At 34.4% G+C, this 24,629-nt stretch overlaps 2 protein-coding genes across 3 annotated transcripts in view; both read right to left on the reverse strand.

Annotated features, from left to right (window-relative positions):
• The window catches only part of tbca (tubulin cofactor a), a 221,537-nt gene that overhangs the window by 175,737 nt on the left and 21,171 nt on the right, over positions 1–24,629 (reverse strand). The window lies entirely within an intron of this gene.
• otpa (orthopedia homeobox a) lies at positions 15,697–21,358 on the reverse strand. Of its 2 annotated transcripts, none has more exons than XM_023823334.2 (3): positions 21,135–21,358; positions 20,290–20,690; positions 15,697–17,120 (listed from the first exon to the last, which is right to left on the reverse strand). In XM_023823334.2, the coding sequence occupies exons 1-3, from the start codon at positions 21,169–21,171 to the stop codon at positions 16,599–16,601; spliced, it is 960 nt and encodes a 319-aa protein (XP_023679102.1). In that variant the 5' UTR covers positions 21,172–21,358; the 3' UTR covers positions 15,697–16,598. The 2 variants fall into 2 exon arrangements, with proteins under 2 accessions (XP_023679102.1, XP_023679101.1); XM_023823333.2 differs by having other exon boundaries at positions 21,099–21,358.

Consider the following 24,629-nt stretch of genomic DNA (forward strand, 5'->3'; position numbering starts at 1 on the left):
TGGGGCAGGACACATTGTTTGGATACATTTATTTCCTTACTTTACAAATTACTGTTTTGATAAATGTGCGTAGATGTGTTTAGTACAGTATATGCTCTTCTTGTTTTATCCAGTTCATTTTGTGTTTAAATGCTAAAAAAAAAACATATTTAGGTGTATTTTTTTGGGGGCTGGAACCAATTAATTGGTTTTCCATTATTTCTTATGGGGAAAATTCTATCACAACTCGAACTTTTTAGGATTCGATCCGGAGTTCTGAACGGATTAAATTCGAGTTCTGAGGTACCACTGTAATTGAATTGAATGATATCTTTACCACATGAATGAGTACATTGTAATATGTATTAAAAACTACAAACAGTGAGTTTTGAACAATATTTACTATTACTTTGTGGTTACGCAAAATGTGTTCCATATATTCATCACCACCGACAGATACTTATAAAAAGCAATAAAATCGGGTAACTACAAGGTCAACTACATTCCCGAGGATCCCATTTTCAAACCTTCAGCTCTACTGTATGCTTCAAGATCACTCAAGCTCCTGTAAGTTTGCTATTTTCTCTTAAACTTGTTCATATTTTTGGACACTGCTACTGTCACAACCATAACATGTGAACACCGTCTCTTTTGTAAAAAAAAAAAAGTATATTAGATTATGACATAAATGTATACTTTTTACGAAGAGGTCTGAAGTAGCTAGCAACAGAGGGGGGGGGAATGGCTAATGTGAACAACACATGCATAGCATATGAAACAGTAGGTTTTTGTCACCACCGTCCGACGGTGCAAATGGTCCTCAGCGGAGGCTAGATAATATAATTGAATAATATAATTGTTGATCACAATAAATACCAATATGACCTGCGATGGTTCATTAACCTCCTTTGTGTTTTTTATTTATTTAATTACCCCTATATTTCTCCCATATCGTCCAACCCTAGGGGATGAGGTGTGCTTTCCATCCCTCTCTCTCGATTCACTATTATGCCATGTTCATCTGGCTTACATCATCCAGCATTCACAACATTCCTCCATATTAGACCAAATAAATACAAAATAATTTCCCTTTTACTTTGTGTAATGGTGTTGACAAAAACAAAGTAATAACTGAAAAAACGCCTATTTTATGAAAAAAATACAAAATGAGGAGGTTACACTGGTACATTGCTGAACAGCCAAGACTTTGGTCTATAATGATATACCTTCAGATTTTGTAATTTAAGTAACTTTTTATTTTCAGAATTAAAACCTGTTTTATCCAAATTCCCAAGAATCAGTGATGTGTCTATTCCTCACGTCTATCATTTGCAGCATACTATACACTTTCTTGTAATTATTCAGTTATGTATTTGGCAGGAGGCAATTATTATTTTTGTAATACTGCTGGACAAAAAAAATTCCTACCAGAGTACTAACAAAGTCTTGATCTCTTTTGTACTTATAGTGTTCTTGTTAGAATCTGAAGTTCCTTACATGACCACTAGATGACAGTCCATAACAAATAAAGTATAGCCCCCCTATAACAAAGCTAAACTTTACATGACGAAACCCACAGGTAGAGTTTAAGCTAATGGATACACATTTTAATAAAGGAAGGAAAAGCATACAAGTCTGTCATTCACTAGCTCTTTATTATTGTTTATATAAAGAATACATATTTCTATAGTTGGGAGCTTTATTACAAAAAAGACACATGTTTACATCAATATTTATACATAAGTTATAATACCAGATGTCAGGGAAATATATACACTGAAATCTAATGTATACCTGTCAGTGTGTAAAAAAACCTTACTGTGCATTTTACTGGATTTCTTTTTCAAACAATTTGCCTTGGATTTGTACACAAGGAATTGTCGACTCTATTACCTCCAATAAGCACTGAGCATTCATGTCTAGTGTTGTGTTGTACTCAGCTGGAATCTCTGATATGTACCAATGGGCAGGACAAACTGTCAAATAAAATGGCTAAGGTCAAGATTTCCTTTTAGGTTTTCGACTAGACCTTCAGCATTTGGAGAAATGTCACGGAAGTCTATATTGGTCTGACATTCTCTCAGACTTTGATATTTTCTTTGCAATCTTAGAAATATATGTTGTACCAGGATTAAAATCATTGCTGTACATATTTATCATTTTTTTTATTTGAATTTCAACATTACCAATTTTACCAAAGAAAGTATTTCTGTATAGCAATTCTATGTTGTGTTTTGGGCAAATAGGTGAAATGCAAACTTTTTATTTGAACATCATTCATCTTTAATATAGAAAATAAACTTTTGGACATTTCAGGGTTTCATTGGCAAATTACTTGAGAACAAAATGACATGCATGCAAAAAAATAAACAATATCTGGCAAATTCTTGGAATCTTGGGAGGTGGGAGGGAAACAACAACATTTTAACACTATCCTTAGAGAGAACATGGCATCAGTCATGTTCTATGTGCTTTCCAGGCCATAAATGGAGAATAATCGGGTGTTTGTGCCATTGAGTAAGTATTTGGAGATTACCATAACATGACAGTCAGGGTAACCTGCTTCTGCTGGTGAGAATCCCCCTTCCTGTGTCTGTCCCGTAGATTGAGATGGCATGCGCCTGATGGCTGTGACCTTCATGGTGGCTTAGATCCCTGCCTGGCACTGATTTTTGATTTAATGTCGAACTGCTGCGCTTGTCAGGGGCTGCAAGGTGCTTTCCATGCACTAATAGAATAGCTCAAGGGCAGCTGGAGAAAAGGTTGGGGGAGGGGGGGGCAGTGTTGGAGGGGGTGCACATAGCTCACTGATATCTGGACAGGCTTCACATAAGCCTCTTTGAGTTTCTTTGCTAACATTGAGAATGCCTGAAGAGGGTCAGCAGGGACTGAGAGGGAGAGGAGAGGATGGGGCTGAATAAAAGTGTTCATACACTCATTTCCTATCCTATATCCTTATCTTTATCTTATTTCATGACAAAAAAATGAATGCATTTTTGGAGTAGCTATACATGACTTCGTACTTTAATACAAAGGTTTGTTTATTGGGAGGATGAATGAATCCAAATTAAATATTAGGGGGGCACACATCCCCTCGGTTTGTGCACCCAGGGTTATTCCCTTCACAGAAAAATCTCTGTTAGGAATAGTAGTAAATCACACCAAGAAAAACACTGGTAACAGAATCACAGCGTTGAGTTAATTGTTACTCAATTCTTGTTATTTCATAACTGTATGCACTAAATTTACTTTGATGTGACATAATTATGTCTCAAAAACAACTCACTAGGAGTCTTCTCCTGCCAATTTATTTTCTGTTAAATTACATTTTGTGTATTAAATTATACACTTTTTACAGGTGAGAATAATAGCAAAGCAAATATGTGGGAGGAGATCTAATCAAAAACACAGCAGTGTTCAATATGTGTTCTTGGGAGTTGGGGGCTGGTGCCATATGAGACTGTCTAGACCATGACTAAACCGCTAGTGAACAGTTTGAAACAAGGTGTCAGTCATGAGTGATGAAACACTGGAACCATGAGATCGGAAGAGTATTACGTGTTCCAGACGCAGTGCTGGGATGGGGGAAAAGAGAGGAAGAGTAACATAAAATCTCAGCAGAACGAGACTGAAACAAATTGTTATTATGATAGGAAAAGAATTAAGCTATAATCTGGAGTAGTGTTGGTTACACAAGTCAATAACGGACTCCCATGTTTCCCGCAAATGGATTCTGGTTAAAGTGGCTGATTCACTTATGGCCAGCAGGATTTCCTGTCCTTTTAGTACATTAGTACAGTACATTTCACATTTTACTTCATTTGCTTATATTTCTTGTTTTATACAAATGCACATATATAATATAAAAAATAATGAGTGTGTGCTTTGTTTCCCTGGACCTGCTTTAAAATGTGTAAATGACTACTTTTTTTATTTAGTCTGTTTATGTGCAGGACTATGACTGTGGATAAAATAAAAGTATATTCTCAGTGCTAACACAAATGTCCTGATTGTACCAAAAGTCATGCATGAAACCAAATCATACAAACACGGCACCTATAGTACTAAATGTAATAATATCTTAATTAAACATTGATTGTTATACATGGTGCATTCATCAGTGATACGTGAGACAGATAAGCAGTGGGAAACATCCTTCCATTAGGTTTACATTACAAGTTTTTAGAAGTTGTTAAAAACTTTGATAGCCTCCTTAAACAGGCTCTTTTCTATGTTTCAGATGGAGCAAATTCCATTAGCCTGGAATAGACTCCAGGAGACCATTTGTACATAAGCACAGAACATATAAAACAATAAAATGGCAATATGTGCTCTAATTCTTTAGATGAATTTAGATATTCCCCAACAGTCCTATCTGGCCAGTTAATAGCTAATATGAACTATTTTCTGTTTTTAATAGAATGATCCATAATTACTATCAATATTTGCAAACATACAGTGATTTTGTGACCATTGTTGCCTGGGGAACTAGTGTTAATATGTATAGGTTAGTATGAAAAATTGGATACATTTTCTACGAATGTCTTGTCTATAAGAATCTATGAACACATTCATAACACATTTTAATGCATTGATAATATGTACAGTATAAAAAAACAACACATTACAGCAATGTTTATTATGCATTTTGAATGGTTTATGAAACACTCTTCTATAATCCACTATAAATACCTTTATAATGCAGTACAAAGCATCCATAATTGTTATGGCAAGCATTAGAATGCATTATGAAGTTATCTATAGTGCATTATAGATGAGAACTTCATTGGAGCTTATGAAGTATAATCAATGCTACGATGCCTTATGACTCACAATAGAAGATGCAGTAATGCTTTATTGATTGTTATACCAACCATTACAATGCATCATCAAGGTATACAGTATATAGTGCATTATAGGTGAGAGCTTTATTGGAGCTTATGAAGTGTTATAATCAACACTATAATGCCTTATGACGCCCAATAGAAGATGCTGTAATGCTTTATTGATTGTTATACCAAACATTATATTGCATTATGAAGGTACAGAAGACAACCTTAAATGAAGTGTTACTGAAAGTTTTTTTAATGGTTTTTGGACATTAATATAACCTCTACATCTGGCTGTATTTCTTTAAATGTTTATCAGTGAAAATCTTTTTTAAAAGCTTAATTATTTGTCATTGAGCTAATGTTGCTTAGAGGACAATGTGGAATTACTTAGTGCAGGCAATTTTGACTGTGTCAAGAAAACCAAGCTAAAAGCAATATTTGATAATCTGCCCCAAATATCTCAATGGGAAAATAAACTTGGCAAAATTTACAATTAACACTTGAATAAAATTTCAGAGCTTCAAAATGTTTTTTTTCCCCCATTCTCTGCAGGTACACATAAAATGAAGTAAGCTGGTTAACTCCTTATACAATAACAAAACAACTCAAAAGGTAAGTGCATTGTAAGATAAAGAAGGAAATCAGACTCCATTACAATTACTCAGATGTATATGCAGTATTGCTCTGGTTAGCTGACCTTAGCAGTTCTGCCTACAAATCATGCTACATCCGTGGTTTGGTAAATTGAACCTAGAATGAAATTTCAAAGAAAATTCTTAACTCACATTCATCAAATTTAACCCCTTATTGTTTCCATTATCACTCACTTACCACTACATTTCTTAATGTGGTGGTAATTATTAGTGATAATGCTTCAGACCCAAAGGTAAACAATTAAAATAAAAGAAACAATGAAACACAATAAACTTTAATTGAGTACAAAAAACTTTAGAGGATACATATAAGCTGCAGCAAATGCTTTGTGTGATTAATTAACTTATGCATATCTGTCAAGTGAAAGTGCACTAATTTATTATTATTCATTTATCTTTATCTTTAATTATTATATGACATTTATCTGATTAAAAGTTGTTACATGGTAATATCATTTATGTGTATATGTTAATAAAGAAATTCAAATTATTACATCTTTAAAACAAAGAATTAGTTGTAACCACAATGTTTTAATAATAAAACATTTAAAGGTTTGATTAATTCATATCTTAAAATCTTTTTATTATGTTGGCTATAATAGTTTGAAAACATGTTACTTTTCTCATCATAACCATTCCAATTATGTGAAACGACCAGACTATTGCTCACAAATAGAATTATGAGGTTAAAATAATGATTTATTACATCTATATTGTTGTTTTGTCACATTGTGACAGTAGATATTAAAATTCATAAATGTACATTGTCAAGAAATAAATGACCATAGTCAAAGAGACTGCTGAACGTCACACTAGACTAACCTTGTGTTGAATACAAACTATTGACAATTTTGAACAATTGAAAATTTCAAATTCCAAATTTCAAATAGTTGTTACTTATGAACACCCAACCCAAGTCAAGAGTATTAACAGAGGTTGTTGCAGAGAAACCTCTATATATTTGGTGTCAGTATGCGTATCTCTGCCCATGGTTACTAAATATAAACCATGATTGTTTATTGCCACACAGCAAATCTTTAATGTTATGGGGTTAGTTAGCTTGTATAGGTTCAGGTTCTTATGGTGTTTCCACAAATACAGGAAATTAGATTTAGCACCAACGTTTAGATCAAAATATTAAGAATGGTATTCTAAAAAAATCTCAATCAGTCCATTGGATCTATTTGTAATCTCTGTGCAGAAGCTGTCTGCTGAGTTGTTACATGGCAAAACAAGAGCATTGATGAATGTTCCTCTAAGGAACATGTCACATAGCTGAGATATGCTAAATATTCCTAACAGAGCAAAATAAAATCCCTTATAGGAGGTGATGTTGTAAGACTGAGTCCTTGTAAATGTCCAGGCACTCCATAGTTTGAACCAAACTTGATCTCTAATTTCATTAATTCATCTTCAACATAATCTTTAATCGCCCCCTGAAACATAGTTCACAGTGCTTTATAGAACATAATGTAGAAAATTTAATCACTTCATTTACATTTAATGTAATTAAGAATGGTTTAAATGATGACCGATGACGAGCACACAGAAATGTCAGTCAGTTTCATCAGAATAGATTGAAGTCAATGTCAATGATCGCTCCACTGATAAAATTACACTTTGCTAAATTAATAAAACACTGAAATATAATTCTGAGCATCTGATTAGGCTGCAAACTCCAAGGCACTGAGAAATAACCATCTGTAGAAGAAAAATAAGACAGCCATTCTTATTTCCAGAACCACACACACTAGTTCATATAATGGTAGACATTCCGATTAATTAGTTCATTAACTGATTAACTGACATAACCACAAGAGGAAGTATATAATTATTGTAACCATTTTTGAGTAGGCATTATTACAAAAATAAGGCTCATAGCAGCAACCCCAGAAAATAATATACTGAACGGAATCTAGATATTATTATACATTATTTTCTCAAAAAAGAAATGTTTTTATTTGCAACATACAATAATATTTTTATACAATTTTTCATTTTTATTTTGTTATCTAGGCAATAGATATTTTATATGTGATATTAGATTAGAAATGTAGCATGCTACTGCTTCATTAATTACTAGTTACTTCCATAAGCCAAACAATTATCATGTTGCAAAATCTTTACCAATAGTATAAGATATATTCATTCATCTTCCATGCAATTGCTCTGGACAGAGTTGTAGATATAGACAGATCCTTAGGAGAAAATATAGAATTATTATAATAAACATAATGGACTGATGGTGTGTGAGTGTGCCCTGCAATGAGATACCCATATGCTTCAGGGATAGGATCCAGACCACTGTGACCCTGCATAAAACAAGAGTGTAAAGAAGATGGATGGATGGATGGATGGATGGATGGTGGACAGAAATAGGAATATTATGAGAAAATTAAGTTAAAACAGTCCTCAGTTGTCTCGGAGTTACACTAGAAGGGCTAATAATCTATATCAGTTCCAGGGCACTGGGTCTTGTAATCTTTAAATTGGCAGAAGAAATGAAAATGATCATTAGTTTATATCATCTACTTTATTATTTCTTATTTAATAGAACAGTCTAACAGTCTACCTGGTAAAGAATGGGTGTGTAGAATAACGTAAGGTGCTGTAGTGAGAACAAACAGACAATAATCAAAAGAATTAAGTTAAATCTAAAAGTCTTAAACATCGCTATACCTATATGTAAAAAATGGCTTGTTGTCAACTATTTATCTTGCATCACTGAAGCAATAACTTGACACATATTTTAGACTATTTACATTACAGTTTTTTTCAATCGCTAACAAGCGCTTACCCATACTTCAGATACTTTTTCTAAACTTTTAACACAGACTCACACCTACAAAACACAATTGGCCAAATGGATAATTTTCTTCTCAAAAATACATTTTGTTAAATATATACTAACTCTTCATTTCAAAATAGAACACATCTTTCTCTGCACACACTAACTTTACAAAAACACTATAAATCTGACTCAAAATGAAATTATTCTGTCAAAGAATAACACTTGTTTTCACTTCACAAGGTACATGCAGTCAATCAAAGTACACCAGGTTTCAAAATACTGGCTATTATTGACATTACAAAAACTGCATAGACTTTTATGTTTCAGTTTTACAGGTATTTGCATGCAAAACATGCAATCCACCATTTTGACACCAGAAATGTCTTGGTTGGTAACTGTATGTCCACATGTACAGTAATGTTCACATTCAAAAGCATTCCAGTAAAAAGCAAACAAGTTTTTTTTTCTTTACTGTTTACTATAGGAGGTACAGTAGAAACATGGTATGATAGAACAGAAAAAGTTTTACAGTATTGCTTACAGTGAACAAAATATCCATGAAACACACAAGAGCATTCTGACAACAGCAAAAAGCCAAGATAAAAAGGGGGGGAGGGGGGCTAAAAAAAGGCAAAAAAATTTGCATCTAATCTCTGCCATCTTCAGGGTTAGGCCACATGTTTTCATCAACATCACTCCTCAAAGTCTTGCCTTATAAACCCCACTGAGTCTAAGCCAGAATGGAAAAAGCTGTGGTTGGCCCAATTTACCCAACATAAATCAGCTGTGTGTCAATTATTCAATTGTTTGTTTATTATCAGCTGAGATATATTTTTGATATTGATATTGTTTTTGAACTGATATCATTGCAGAAGCAGAGGTTTTTATACTGTATCTAAGGTTTGGAATATTGTTTTTGCTATTGTGGGATGTTGTGTGTTAACATTCGTAAATACTACAAAAACAGTCCATAATTTTGTTGGGAGGTATAGCTTGTCTGTTAAGAAAATGTAAGCATTGTGGAAATGTGTTCACTGACTGCATATTGGGTGAAAACGACATGAAATGTGTGAATGGTATGGCCACAAAAGACCGATGCTGTGCTAATTGTGTTTAGAGTTTTGAAAATGTGACAACTGTTTGGACAAACGCTTGTTAGCGACTGAAAAAAACTGTAATTGGGGCAGTGTTGAAGTACTTCCTATTGCATCTGAGTGTCTGAACAAACAATTAGAATAATTTTCCTAATTGAAGTAATTAGCGTAGGTACAGGGCAGTCACACAGAGCTGTGAGTGACAGCTGGAGGTCCCCTGAATTACAAATTAAAGGCAGACCACATAATGAAATGGCAAATTAACTAATAATAGTTAAATATTAGTAATTTGTCACAGTATCAAGAGTTTAAATCCAGAGACTAATGTATCTAAATAATCACACAAAGTACATGTATGGCCGTAATGTTAGAAACCAATTACTGAAAGCTAGTAAATAATGGAACTGTGAAAATGCTCAGCTGACAAAGACAACAGACATCAGCAAAAAAGGACCAAATTTAAATAATATTAATAATAATATTGATTATTTGATGATTAACAAAGTATTATATAAAACAACAAAAAACTATTAGTCTTCCTTTTCCTTTGCTCAAAGCTTATGAATCATCTGAGAAGTGCAAACTCTTGACTAGTCAAAAAACAAGCAATCATTCATACAACAGTCATACATCGCAGTTAAATTTTGATAAAAGGGATTAAATTCAGCATTAACAGCAGGACCCTTGGATCGAGGTTATGAACCACAACTGTAGAACATATAAATGTACCAAGAGCATCCCTTCTCTACCAGTGGCGTAGGGATATTTATATTTGGGTTATATTTAATTTGGATTAATTCATACCCCTAATAAACAGACCTTTGTATACAAAGTTGCACCCCCCATATTAAACTCTCTCACACAATTGGTCTCTACGTAGAATTCCTACCAAAATGCATTACAATGTATTAGACTTATTATTATTGTTAGAAAAGAATTGCAGTTTATTACCTTTGACTGCTTTCTCCTATCCCCTGCCGTGCCCCACAGTGTACCTGTGTTGTGCTGTCATGTTACAGCGTGGTCATATCATGATAATGCACCTTATTTCACAATCTTCAAGATTAACTGCTGGTGTTTCTCTTTCCCTTCCAAGGACTCAATTTAACATTGTTAATGTCACTTTGATTATACCTCTCCTGATAATACATTAAACTTCGACAGAGTAAGAAGAGCAAAGAAGAATAAATTTATCTTATTGCATTCTTATGTCTGTTAGTTCACCATGTCGCTGATACGTTGCTCAACATGCCAATATCCTGGACTAAGATCATTCAAGTATTCTTTCTCATTTCTGAAAAAGACAGAATTAGATCATTGTTAAAAAATACATTTTTCTTAGTACTGTAAGAGGGGTTAAAAAGCCACAGAATGAGGCTATTGGGAAACTGGCAGAGGATAGAATGTGTCCCTAAGCCTTTGCTATTAACCTGGTGATCAAAAGCAAATGTTCACTTGTGACTTATTAATCAAGCTAAATGGCCACAGCATCAGAAATACACTAATCAATTTCAAATGACCGCAAATGCACTTGAAGGCCGTTGTTTTCAAAGATTCAATTATGGGACTCATTTATTCGAGGGCTCAGTTGCAAACACAAGCTGTTTTCTTTCACTACGGCTTCAACAGTTGTATTACAGTAACAAAATCCTTGGACATGAATAAAAAGAAAAACTTTGGCTTCACAATGAAATGTGCAATTAAAGTGCAGGGAAGGACCTGGAGATCGCATTACAGAAAGCTATTGGGTCGAGTCTCAGGCGGATCTCTGCTGTGTTACACTTGAATACAATCATTAGCAATAAAATAACGAAATTATTATAGCTGGCAGAGAAATCAGAGTTGGACTTGTGAAGCAGCTGATCCACGAAGCCACAGCAGTCCAACAGAATGTTTTTGAGATCAAAGAAGTCATGGCAAGGCCAGAAATGAGCCTTGTTAAATTATAAGATTTACTCATTTCTAAAGGAGCAGTGAATTTTAAATTTAAATTTTATGTATGTCTATGTCTGAGTAATGTTTTTCGAGCTTTGTCAATGACTCATCATACACATGACAAATAAAGGACTTTGACAAAGCCACCAAGTTTTAGGAATAAATGAATGAATGGGTTAAATGCATAGATAGATAGATAGATAGATAGATAGATAGATAGATAGATAGATAGATAGATAGATAGATACATACATACATACATACATACATACATACATACACTACCATTAAAAGTTTTTCACACCACAAGGTTTTTACCACTTTTCCATTTATTTCACAAACTGCAGATATTTTATTATTGTTAAGTATTGGAAAGTTGAGTGAACAACTATAATAATATAAAATATAAATAAATAAAATATAAGTCATATATAACAGTGTAACAGTTGTAACAGTGCATATCTGACATCCTATTAACTGGTTGTGTGGTGATGGCAGAGTCAAATTCTAGGCTGTCCTTTAACTTTAAATGCACTAGTTAACTGTTCCATCCCATGAAACAGAGCAGTGTTTATTGTACATTCTGGAAAGAATACCTCAAATTTTCTCTGCTGTTATGACTGCTGGAGGAGGTTACTTTGATTAATCAAAGATATGACATTTTCTTGCTAATAAAGGTACTCCAATGATGAACATACTATAAATGTATTTATTAGCAAAGAAAATCAAGTGTATTTTTAGTAAATGTTAAGTGAATAACAGGCAAATATAGAAAATTTCAGTATATGCAAAAACTTTTTTACTGGGTAGTGTACAAACCATCAGAAAATGCTTCATGACTTCCCAAGAAGTTATTGCTGCCAGAGGCCAATACAGTATTTCTTATTAAAAATACATTTTAAAATAATTTTATGTCAGGCACTACAAATATTAAATTGCATTTGCTTTCCATGTTTCCCAGGCTGAATAAGACTACAGTTATTCCTGGAAAGTAACTCACATTTCACTGTGACCTGAAAATGATCATTTAGTTTTTTTTTAATTGCTGCTTTATTATGGTACTTATTGTGTGTGTGTGTGTGTAGATTTCTACAAATTCCATAGCAACATTTTTTTTTTACATAATTTTTATAATTGCACACACACATATATACTTGGCTATAGAAAATGAATGAGCCTTCATTCATTATCCATGACAGAGAAAGCCATATTCACACTTGGCTGGTTTATTGACTGATTTCATTTATCGGTGTGAGATGAATTGCTAGTAAACAAGAATTTGCCTCCAATTTTCCATGATACACTCCCTGCATAGCATTCTGGGATACATGATCTTATGGACAGTGGGTCACAGTTTGGCTCTCTCATCAAGGTGTGAAAAATTACCTAATGAAGAATGGGTTGCACATTTCCACAAACTAATTAACCCAGGTGAGACTGAAACTAATTATTATATTTCTGTAATATAATTTCGCATCTGTTACCAAAATTTAAAATTCTCCTTTGTTGCACGTGTATTTTGTATCACCATTTCACGTACTGAAATACAGACAGATACACAAATATCCAAGCTTATATTTCTATAGATGTTAATTCTCAAGATTTGAGTTTTTTGTTTTTGTTCATTGTGCTCAGCAACAGCTGACTAAACTGCTTGTTCTTGAATTTTGGAAACGTAATTGTTGGCTCAGTAGGTTATGCTGTTGTCAGGAGTTCAAACCCTACTGTACCTCCGTTCCATGTGCAGAGTTTGCATGTTCTCCAAGTGTTGTTGGGATTTTCCTCATGCAGTTTAATTAAAGATGTGCCGCTAAGCTTATTGGCATCTCAATTGGCATTGCCTGTACTGCATTATTCTGTGTGTGTGCCCTGCAATGGATGCTTCCTCTCCGGGGTGTCCCCTGCGTGGCCTGGAATCATATTTATAAGATCAGAATAATCAGAGATTATGTTATTCAAGGTTTTTAGATGAAAAATACCCATAATGATGCATCTTTTAATATTATTTCTTGCCCAAACTAATTATAATATTAGGCAGTGTTCTGGATTCTTGGAATCTGATAGTCCATTGTTTCCATATCAGATCAGTGTATCAGATTCCGGTTTGAAAATTTATTTATGGAGTTTTCTGTTTTGTGGTTAGGATGGGAAAGGATGGAGCTTGACTAATATCAGACAAATACAATTCTTAGAACAGGATCTGAGTTCGCAGATAAGGGTGGAAACAAGCAAGGGGCTGATGTGTTTGGGAGAATGATTGCATAGGAGAAAGATGTCTTTGGACAGGTATCAACGGGTATTCATGTTACTAAGGGTAGACCAAAGCAACACATCATTTTATACATATAAAGGAGTATGAGGGGACAGAGGGAACTAATCAATAACGGATCTTGATTATGACTTTGATCACCTGCCGCTCACTTTGGCGAAGGCCACGCCTCAGCGCTTTGCACATCATGATAGCCTGATGTGTCAGAAAGTGTGTTAGAACTGCAGCTGAAAGCGGTGCAGCGGTTTCCCTTCAATGCTCTGTTAAGGCTGCAGGTAAGGCTCAGCCTCTCAGCCCGTGCTGTATCAAAGCTGCAGGCCTTATAGCTCGGACAGCTGATGTTTGCATTAGGGCACATAATGTGTCATTTTTCCTCCCTTAGAGTGAGACAGAAATCTCATCCCCTACAAAGAAAATGCTGTAAAAAAATCACTTTACCCACAACAGAAAGACACTGGCCTCATTATATGATATTCTAGAGCTGTCAGAAGTGTTCTGGACAAACAAATAATTATTTAAGTTAAAAATTACACTTGAATTCAAAGTCGTTATGGACTAAAAAAATATTAGAATCTATCTATCTATCTATCTGTCTATCTATCTATCTATCCTTCCATCCATCACAAATTATAAGTCTGTCAGGGTTCTTTCATTAAAAACTGGGAAACCTGATGTGATTTTAAGGCAACAAAATACATTAAAAAAGCAAACCTGTCAGAACCTGTCAAATATCTGAAGTCCTGCATGTAACCAGCTAATTAAATTAGCCAAATATTTTCAAATGAGACACTATTACACAGACACAATTATTATTACCAGGTATAAAAGTCAATAATGTGTGTGTGCACTACCTCTGTAGCATTTCCCAGCACTATGTGTCCACATAGTTTGGACATTTCATCATCAGGAGAAACTTACCAACATAATTGACATAACAGCAAAAACACCCCTGGTATAACTTATTGTTATGAATATATTACATATTTTGCTCAAAAGAACAACAGAAATGTATATAATTGAGTTTCTCCCATACAAGGTGCAGCTTGTCATTTAATCTTTTGTCTCCAGTTCATGAAACACTTTAAATACAGCTGCAAGACAGTGGAATTAATAACCCCAATTACCAACATTCCCAGAACTTCCAGTATATATTTGTTCAAACGTCAATATCCACTTCTGGACTCATCTTGGGGTTATAAATGTGCATTATAACTCACAAAACTGAAACAGAGATCTCGAACTCTTCATGGGAGTGGATGCTGATAGCAATTATAAATCAAGCTTCCCGGTTCATTGCATCACAGGTTCTTCCCGGTAGAGGTCGCTGTCACTAGTTAACGTTTAATATAACCGCCTTAAAATTCAGTATAGCTCGCCTACAATGAAATTGCTGAATTCCAGCCCGGGGTGATGTTATTATGGCACTAATAAGGGTTTACATAACTTAGTAATTGCCTAAATAATATATGGAAAACAATAGTATTAGTGGTAGTATTTTGAATTTTAACAATATCATCACGTTAACAAAAAGGCTGTTGTAATATCCGTCTCCTTGCTCACCTAATTGCGGTATATTAGCCGACTGCGTGCAGTTGTTGCACCGGAATTTGTATTGTACATTACCATTTAAATGTTGTCTTCGAGGTAGCCTTTAAAATGTGTTATATTTCATCAATAAAGATATTACCATGGTTGGCAACATCTATGGGTTCAAGATCCAGTAAAATTTCGCGATGCAGAAATACTTAGGTGCAAACTAATGTAAAAATTAAATTAAATCAAAGCAAGATTGCGTGTTAACATATAGCCTAATAGTAACAATATTATGTCGCTCCTGTAGCAAGATCATCCGTGAAATAATAATAATAAATTAATAAATCTTTAAGTTATTTTTAGGCTTCCAATGTACATCAGAATACAATTATTTTTCAGATAATTTATTTATTCTATTATTTATTTATTCTAACCTAGTATTCTAATAATACGACTGAATCATTTTTCTTTTGTACTTTTACTTAGTAGTCTTAATACAACTTGGTTTACCAAATATCAGCGTGTGGCGAATAGCTCTGTATATTTTATGTTGAAATCAAAGATTATGTAATTACGTAAAATCGTGAGAGCGGTAACAAAGACAGATTCGTTGTGTGACATATTGAAAATTATTTTATTTATCCATTGACATTAAATTGATATAAACATGTCCATGAAACAAAATTATGTATCAGTATAAGATCAAACATTTAGGAAATCCAGTGTCAATAGTAAGCACAGACAATAACTTAGAACATATCACAAATTGACCAGAAGATAACAAGAATGCTTTATCTACACAAAACATCCTATATAACAGTTTAAATTTTATTTTCTTGTCTTATAAATAATAATTCCCCGGTGTATTAACTTGGCCAGCACATGCAGACTAAGCAGGTTTGAAAGTTTATTGATTTTCATGTGTATTTTTTCATTCTTTTTTCTTCATCTTCTTCTGGGTTGAATCATGTTTAAATCGTGTTTTTTTTTCTCCAACTGTACAAACAACCAGGGTTCCAAATACGCACGTGCACTGCGCATGCCTGGAGTCCGTTATCGCATGCAGTGCAGGTGGCTTTGGACTTCGTCTCCTTATCCCCGCTTATTAAGTTTCGCAGGTAAAACAATTAGACCAGAAGGTATAAATAACTTTATGTCAGCTTATTTTACTGTACGCATTTTTACGTTTACGAAAACCCCAGCGGAACTGAGTAAAAGTACAACAAAAATTTAAGATATGCTAAATAAATAAATAAATAAATAAATAGACAAACTTAGACTTAAGCAAAAACAATGGATTCAATAATACATAAACTCCTTGAATGCCTGCAGCGTCCGCCTATTTTTGTTCCATGGGTAATGTGGTTAAAATTTACTCGCCTAAATACACAACCAGTCTCCGTTTTCCGTTTTTGCTTGAAGAATTTTACATCCTGAGACTTCCTGGTGTGTTACTCATATGTTGGCATAAAAAGGCGGGAAAGAAAAACGAGCTTCCTTCGATCATCATCATTAGGTGAAGCTCATGGAGACTGTGTGCTCCAGTGCTTTTCGGCGAAGTGAGGCGATGCTGGTCCCTCTCCAGACGTCACTGTCCGGAGAACTACAGAGCTGGGGAGAGCCGGTCACATTACCCGGACCGGAGAGGGAGGCGGGCACCATACCAGGAAATGTGGGCTGATAGAGGTGTGACTGCAGCCCGGAGCCATTAGATGACATGTTGGACAGGCTCATCGAGTTGGGAGGGGGACCAGCTCCAAGGCTGCACTGGGATAGGGACTGCGCCATAGCCTGCTGTCGGCCCAAAGCGGGCGGGAGCTGAAGCTGAGAAACGCCAGGCATCCCTGCCGCGGCCCAGCGGGTATCGTTGGCATGAAAAGAGCAGAGGCTGTCGCCCATGGCGGCCGCAGCGGCCGCGGCAGAGGGGAATTGTGGCAGGCCGTGATGAGTAGGCAGCAGCGTACCCGGAGCGCGGAACACGTTCGTTGTCTTCTTGCGCTTCTTCCACTTGGCGCGTCTGTTTTGAAACCAAACCTGGTGTGGAGGAAATGACGACGTAACAACTATAGTACTGGATAAATTCTATTGCTTTAGAACAGTTAACAAGTTTACGCAAACAGTCAGAATAAGCATAACATTTTTCTGACATTGAAATTAATGTATATTTTCATTAAAATTGCTGGTTGGAATGGAAAAGTCATCTCCATAAAGCCATATAAAACAGCAATAGGCATTTAGAGCAGACACATGTTTATAAATTGCATAAACCGTAAAACGACGAAATATAAATGTAGTTATTTAAACTATTGGAAATGTTTATGTTTTGCATATTATTGCATTAGATTTAAAATATATTTTTGCAGCGTAAAAATTATAATGAATACATTTTTCATTTAATGATTCAGACATCTGAGCTTTCGCGCATATAAGCAAGACTGTTAACCTGAGGAGAAATAAATTTACACTTGAATCGATAAGGTCCAAAGTTATTTATTTTATATATAATAATATTATATAATCCTATATCATTTTGGACCTTATCCATTCGAATGTAAATGTATTTTTCCTCAGGTTAACAGTGTAATTGACTTGCTTATGCTATTATATACATAAAATAAATTAAATAAAAATATTATAATAATATATAAAATACATTATATATAATATATATATATAAACTATATTTAATCCACTTTATTACAAATGAATTTATCAGTCTTCAGATCTTCAGTTTGTCTCGGCCAATAATATACAGCCATTATTAATACTAGTCATTCATAACAGTAGTTTTTTTTTTTTTTACTGTTCTTTACAACCGGTACTGGGCGGACCCATAAAACAGAAGAAATAAAACTGGAGAATTACGACGTGAATTATCATTGTAATAATATTTTGTTATTAATTTAGTAAGATCACTAAATAAAATGATTAAACATCGAAACTATAACATACACTAATAATAATAACAACTATTATTGTTGCTGTTGTTGTTATCGTTGTTGTTTTTGCTGCTTCCGCCGATGTTATTAATGTTATTGTTTTTTTTTTTATAATTTATAAGAAATTGCATTGAACAGTGGAACCCAACTTACGAACTATAGTACAACAAATAGTAAAACGTGGGTTTCTATTCTGGCGTGCGCCTGAAAGCTGCTTCTATCGGAAAGGTATGGTGGGATACGGCAGAGAAGCCGTGCGGCGCATTAAAACTTAAAATTCCACTCAAAGTTTTATTCCGTCAACCACGCGTGAAATCCTGAATTTATTGCAATTGTGGAGAAAAAAAATCATTCCATTGCAAAAAGCAGAATATTGTCTCAATGTGTCCGGTATTAAAAAACTAATATTCTTTGCATTGTTGTGAGTGAAAAACCATGATTTTATTTGTAGATAAAGGGTACTATTTATCACGGCAAGGTTCTAATTTCATTTTTATGCAAATAGAATATTGAATGTGAATTAATCTATGATAGACACTAATGATTATGCTTATTATATTACATATGATCTTCTCATTTGCATGATTTTCGCATTCCTGGTTAATAAGCCATTCCTGTTATAAATAATTCTGAAATTGGTGGGTAATAACGGGCTTGGTTTTATTATACTATCCTAAAAAAGCTATACATACTTAATGAACTTCAATACATCAGATAAAAATAAAAGTCTGCTAGAAATAGACTAGGTATGTAACGTCTATTGTCTTCTGAAATGCTGCATATTTTCTAATTTACCAATAGTTAAAACGCGCCAATCTACCAACGAGGTAAATGAGCCGTCATGTTTTAGCCATAGAAAAGAACATCTTACTGAACTAATGGATAAAGCGCCAATAATTACTCAGTAAAATAAGTTTAATAGATTCACAGTAAACTGCATGAATATCTTTGATCGTATTCTAAACAAAATGTTTAAAAACTGCCGCCAATACTACTGAATACAGGCAAAAAAAAACAAAACATTTTTCATCAAACACTATTTTGCTAAATAATTTTGTCTTGTAAATATGCTTAAGAAAATAAACGATTATTTAACATATAGTGTTATAATTTGTAAAGCGCATAAAATCATTTTAGACATGACACATTTATTGATATTGCGTGTCTCTTATTTATATATATATATATATATATAGAGAGAGAGAGAGAGATATAGATATATACTTAAACCCCCGATAAACGATATGAAAATAAACCGCGAAATTATAGTAGGCTAGTTGAAAAAACGGTTGCGAAAATACAAACATTATTTGCTTCTTTACTATGTGTATATTTCAATTTAAGTGTTTTTATTTATATTTATTTACATGTTCAATAAATTCTGTCGAATAAATCTAAGCCTATATCAAGTGTTATATGGGAAAATGTTTTTATTATAATTTGGAATCATAATTTGAACTCGAATATTCATCACCATGGTCATATCCCAGCCGTTTCTCCTGTTCTATTTACCGGCTCTTCTTAATGTTATTACCTGGCCGTGAACTTCACGCTGCGTCACTAAAGTTAACAAATAGCTTCGCGGTGTAATGTGCGGGTTAGGTTATAAGTAATGTAAAATATGGAATAACAGAGTAAAATACAGTTTTTAGAAGTAATTATAAGCAAATTTTATGTTTTACCCCTACAGATAAACTCTAGACTTACCCGAGTACATACTTTTATTTGACTGTTCACAATCGAGCGTTACTTCCTGATTACTCATATCTATTTCTGCTGTTTATCTGCATGCGTGTTTTAGTTCGATTTTAAACTGTCGAATTTAACTTTTGTTTTTTATTTGGTTGTGAGTATTTATGCGACAATGAACGCATCCATTATAGTGACCATGAACAACCACCATCACAGACATTTATTAAGACAAATTTTGAATCTTCGTATGAATAGTGTCTATTTAGATTCTGTATATTGTTACGAGATCGTATCTTTCGGCGAGCTAATTGCATATTTACAAATAAATGCTGCTTATACAAATATACGTCAAATTTCCCAGTTCATGAAATGTTATTGTATCGATTTTCTTATTCAATTTATCTTATGAATGTTATTTTTAACTTTTACTTTTATTTCAACAAGACCGAAAGACGAATCATACAACAGTACTACATAACGCACCCGACACTTCGGATTCAAGCAAATTCTATTGTTAGCGTTTTGTGTTTAATTTAGCTAATGTATTGCATAATTTTTGTAGATAGGCTTACCTGTACACGTGATTCTGTGAGACCGATTCTCAGCGCTAGTTCTTCCCTCATGAAGATATCTGGGTAATGCGTTTTGGCGAAACTTCTCTCCAGTTCGTTAAGCTGGGCCGGAGTAAAACGGGTCCGGTGCCGCTTCTGTTTCTGGCTTTGCTGCCCGCTCGACTGATTGGGATTTTGTTGCTGCTGCTGTTTTTCTTGGTCTTTACTGTTGTTGACCTGCACGCCGGAAGGATTGGATCCAGGATTGTTGATATCGTCTCCTGGGAGAAGCGTGGCTCCTTCAACAGCGTCGGAACCCGGGGCTAGATCACCAGAATGCCCGGGGTCTGCACCCCCGGATCCCAATCTACATTTCAGTGCCTCCCTGTGCCCCAGAAGCTCTACCGCGGCATCCTTCATCCCTGCAAAACAATGTCATATAAGGTAAATTGGTCGACTGGCTTACAAACAGGCAAATCCTGCATCACAGGAAAAAATGGTTTAACCAGCATCAAGCATAATACACGAATAATTTACAAATGCATAAAATCATTTAATACGTATTATATTTTACTTAGTGACAGACTAAATGAAAAAACTAGGGGCTATAACGACTGCAAACATGCACAATTAGTCTCTTCCTTAAATATACTTCAGTCCACTTGATCACATCAATATATTTGAAATGAGCTAAATCAAATTACGGCATAATAAAATAATAATTGCTTTGCGAAAGAATTACTTTACTTAAATCAGATTAAGATTAAATAAGAAACAAATTGCCAATTTCTCTGCTTGATTTTTTTAGATTAGAAGTTCCACCAGCTTACAGTAGAGTTGAAGACCGGAGTTTGGTGACAACTCACCGAGGCGAGCATCGAGGAGGTCGGCGTGGGATAGCATTGCGCACCGCTCCAGGGCGAAATGCTTTCCAAAAATTTTTCTATGACTTTAAACTATTTAAAAATATATATAGCCTAAATGAAAGAAAATTCGGTTTGTGTTTAAAAAGGAGGTCCCTTGCATTATAATGTCCTTTAGAGGGATGGGGAGGCGCTTAATAGTTGAATGAACCCATGAGCTTCTTCAAATAAGAACCAATCAGAATTGAAGCTTGAAAATGTCAGCACCGCGAGCCGCCGTCGATAGCCACTCACATTCGTACTGGAGCTACGTTCACAAGTCTATTTCTTCTCATTTTCCAAATCTGATTTATTAGCTTTCCACCTCAAATTATACTCTTTAAAATGACCTGATTTAATTTCTATTACGACTGCAAACCACACTTAATACACTCCAGTATTTTCAGAATATTTCTTCACATTTGTGTGGTTTAAGATATGTTAAGTGGACATTGCTTTCACGTACCTCATTTGCTTAATCTTTTTATAAAGCTTCAAAGCAAACACATAATCACAGTAAGGGGTAAGGAAAGCTAAATATCTCTGATGAAAATATTAACATGTTAACATGGGCGAGGCAAAGGTTATTTGCAACATATATTTGTACCTATTTGATATGGCATATTAGTTGTCATAGATAGCAATATAACTACAATGCTCGTGGCCACCTCAGCTTCTGGGTATTTTGCGCGTTTCCATTTCAGCAGTAAAGTTATTTTCTGCATTTGTTCGTTTTCCAATCAATAATTCAGGTTCTTTGATTCTAAATATTTGAAGGGCCACCTCCCAGAAACGAAGCGAACCATTTCTAATGTTCTGATTTCTCAGAGCATGCCAACAACAAAGTTTAGATTAGTAATATACTTCTAACCAGGGTAATTTTCAAGATCATTAGGCATTTATGTAATTAGCGCCAAATCTATAATCTTTTATTACTAGAATTATAGAAAAATCGGTATAAATTTGTACTGATTTACTACTGTTTAGATTTCACTGTCAAATCAGTGTATAGTTATTGTAAATGATATTTGAGCAAATTAAGTGCACAATTAAGTGGAAACCTCACTGTAAATGACTACTTTATAAGATATTTCCTCTTTTTAAAAGAAATCATTGTCCCCTCCTCCCTTCCCGGTGTCATGGGGAGCGGAAAAACTCAACAAAATAAATGCACACACAAACATGCTTTAGGTACTAATCAATTGCTTTAACAATATTGATTTTTCATCCAAATAGACTAAATTAAGGTTAATTATTTTGCCCAAAGCAGACATAAACAAATCAGAAATATATTTTCACCAAATATACAACAAAAACGCTGTACAATTACATTTTCCATACAGATGGATTCACACAGACTCCTTAAAATATAGAAAGCCAAAAACAGTAAACAACTGCTAGCAGATGTCAGCACGGATGTTTATAAAAGCGGTTTCTATTTCGGAGTGAATAATGTCCACAGAGGCTCACAAAAGATGCGTCCAAGCGAGAACTTTGGCGGTTTTGCTCTTTTCTTCCTCTGTCCCCTGTTAAATTGATTCAGCTCATCTTTTATATTTCGGCAATCTGGTGAGATAACCGGGACAATTCGCATCACCACACGTAGTTATAGGGAAATACTGGTTGCGATGGACAAGCGTTCGCCGCGCTAAGATGGAAAGAGGAGTGTGGATTCTCTGCTTCTTATCGGATTTCCTGGCGAACTCGAACGAAGCACCGGAACTTCACATGGCAATTTAATGTCTGGGGTCTGTTTAAATATTTCCTTTCATAAGATTTGACGACGATTTATTTTGTGTGTGTATATATAGGACAAAACGTTATTGCATGTATGTGTATATATTAATGTCTTGTTCGCGTGACAGGCATAAATACAGCTTTTTCTCCAAACGATCAAAGAATCGCCTGTTTGGTAAATGTATTTTCCCACTATAAAAGCTTTGAAGCGAGTAAATTCGTATATGTTCTACTTGTGTTTTATCTGCATGCCAAGCCATGCCAAAGTACATCCAAATTCACATACGAAGTTGACCATAACGATAACAATGATATAAAATCATTGTATTGTTTAATTTTAGATCATTTCAGCTCAGAACCACGCCAGTGTGCCATGATTGATAGCGCGCTCCGTTTTATTACTTTCAATTGCTCGTGGCTTTTACAGCTTTATAAACATACTGAATCAATCCTTTCAAAGATCCAGACATATTTAACGAAGGTGACCGAAAACGTCTGAAGATAATGAGGCACCGAATGCAAATAAATAATTAGATGATATATATAATTAGATAAAAATATATGTTATAATACCATTATTTCATTGTGGTTCATTATACCGAAAAAGAAGTCAACGACCTACTCCTGAAATATGTGAATGTCACATACAAAATAATATGCGTATTTAACAACCTTTCCTCTGCACGATGTGGTCAGCATTTAAATTTGTCGGCAACTACTCCTCGTTTTGTTGAAGATTAATACTGCACTAGATTTTTAATTGACAGTTTTTTTTTTCCAAGACAAAAGCAGGAAGACGTAGTTTAACAATTTCCGACTATACGGAGCAACTTTCCTCTCCATAATAAATGTGGTTGGCATTGTTTCACACAGATGGGAGTGTAACAAAGGAAACTACAGGAAAACATATTGCCCGCCTCTAATACAATTTATTCACTCAGTTTACCTCATATTAAATGTACAGATTGAATTTCGGTACACCAATACCTGCCGAAGAAGTAACCACTGTGATTTCAAGCTTTATTTCTGACACATAAAATAAAGTTTCACTACCTGCATTTGCAAACAGATATTTGATGTTTTTCGTACTTTAAAGGCGTTCGGCACACCGCATCAATGTATAGGTGTATAGCAGTGCTAAAATACGCTACTAAAATACCTATAATTATTATTGTTGTTATTATTGTTGTTGTTTTTGTTGTTGTTGTAGAACTGCTTAATATTCACCCAGAATTACCTGTTATCAAAATAAATGTATTATTATGATACCAGGTAAAATGCAGTTTATATTTTTTTCTACATTGTGCTTCTGTTTCTTGGTTATTTATTCATAATCACTGACAAAATGGGCTTTTTATCCATTTTTATTCAGGATTTTTTATCAATGCAATTATTTATAGTTAAGCAAAACTGTGTAGGGGATATATATATATATATATATATATATATATATATATATATATATATATATATATATACATATAGCGTTTTTGTGTGTGCACAAAAACCTTTAGAGAAGACGCATTCACTTGCTTCAACAAACGAAAAAGATTGTAATTGTGCGTACAAAGGGGGAAATCTAGTCACATCTCTTTCTAGGCAGGTATACTGATAAGATCACATCAATCTTACCCAACAAATAAATAAAAATAGACAAATAAACAAATTCGCACCCTGCAAGTTAATGTGGTGTATCTGAGTGGAAAGTAGATACTTTCACGG

The sequence above is a fragment of the Paramormyrops kingsleyae genome, chromosome 7, assembly GCF_048594095.1.
Source record: "Paramormyrops kingsleyae isolate MSU_618 chromosome 7, PKINGS_0.4, whole genome shotgun sequence".
Lineage (NCBI taxonomy): Eukaryota > Metazoa > Chordata > Actinopteri > Osteoglossiformes > Mormyridae > Paramormyrops > Paramormyrops kingsleyae.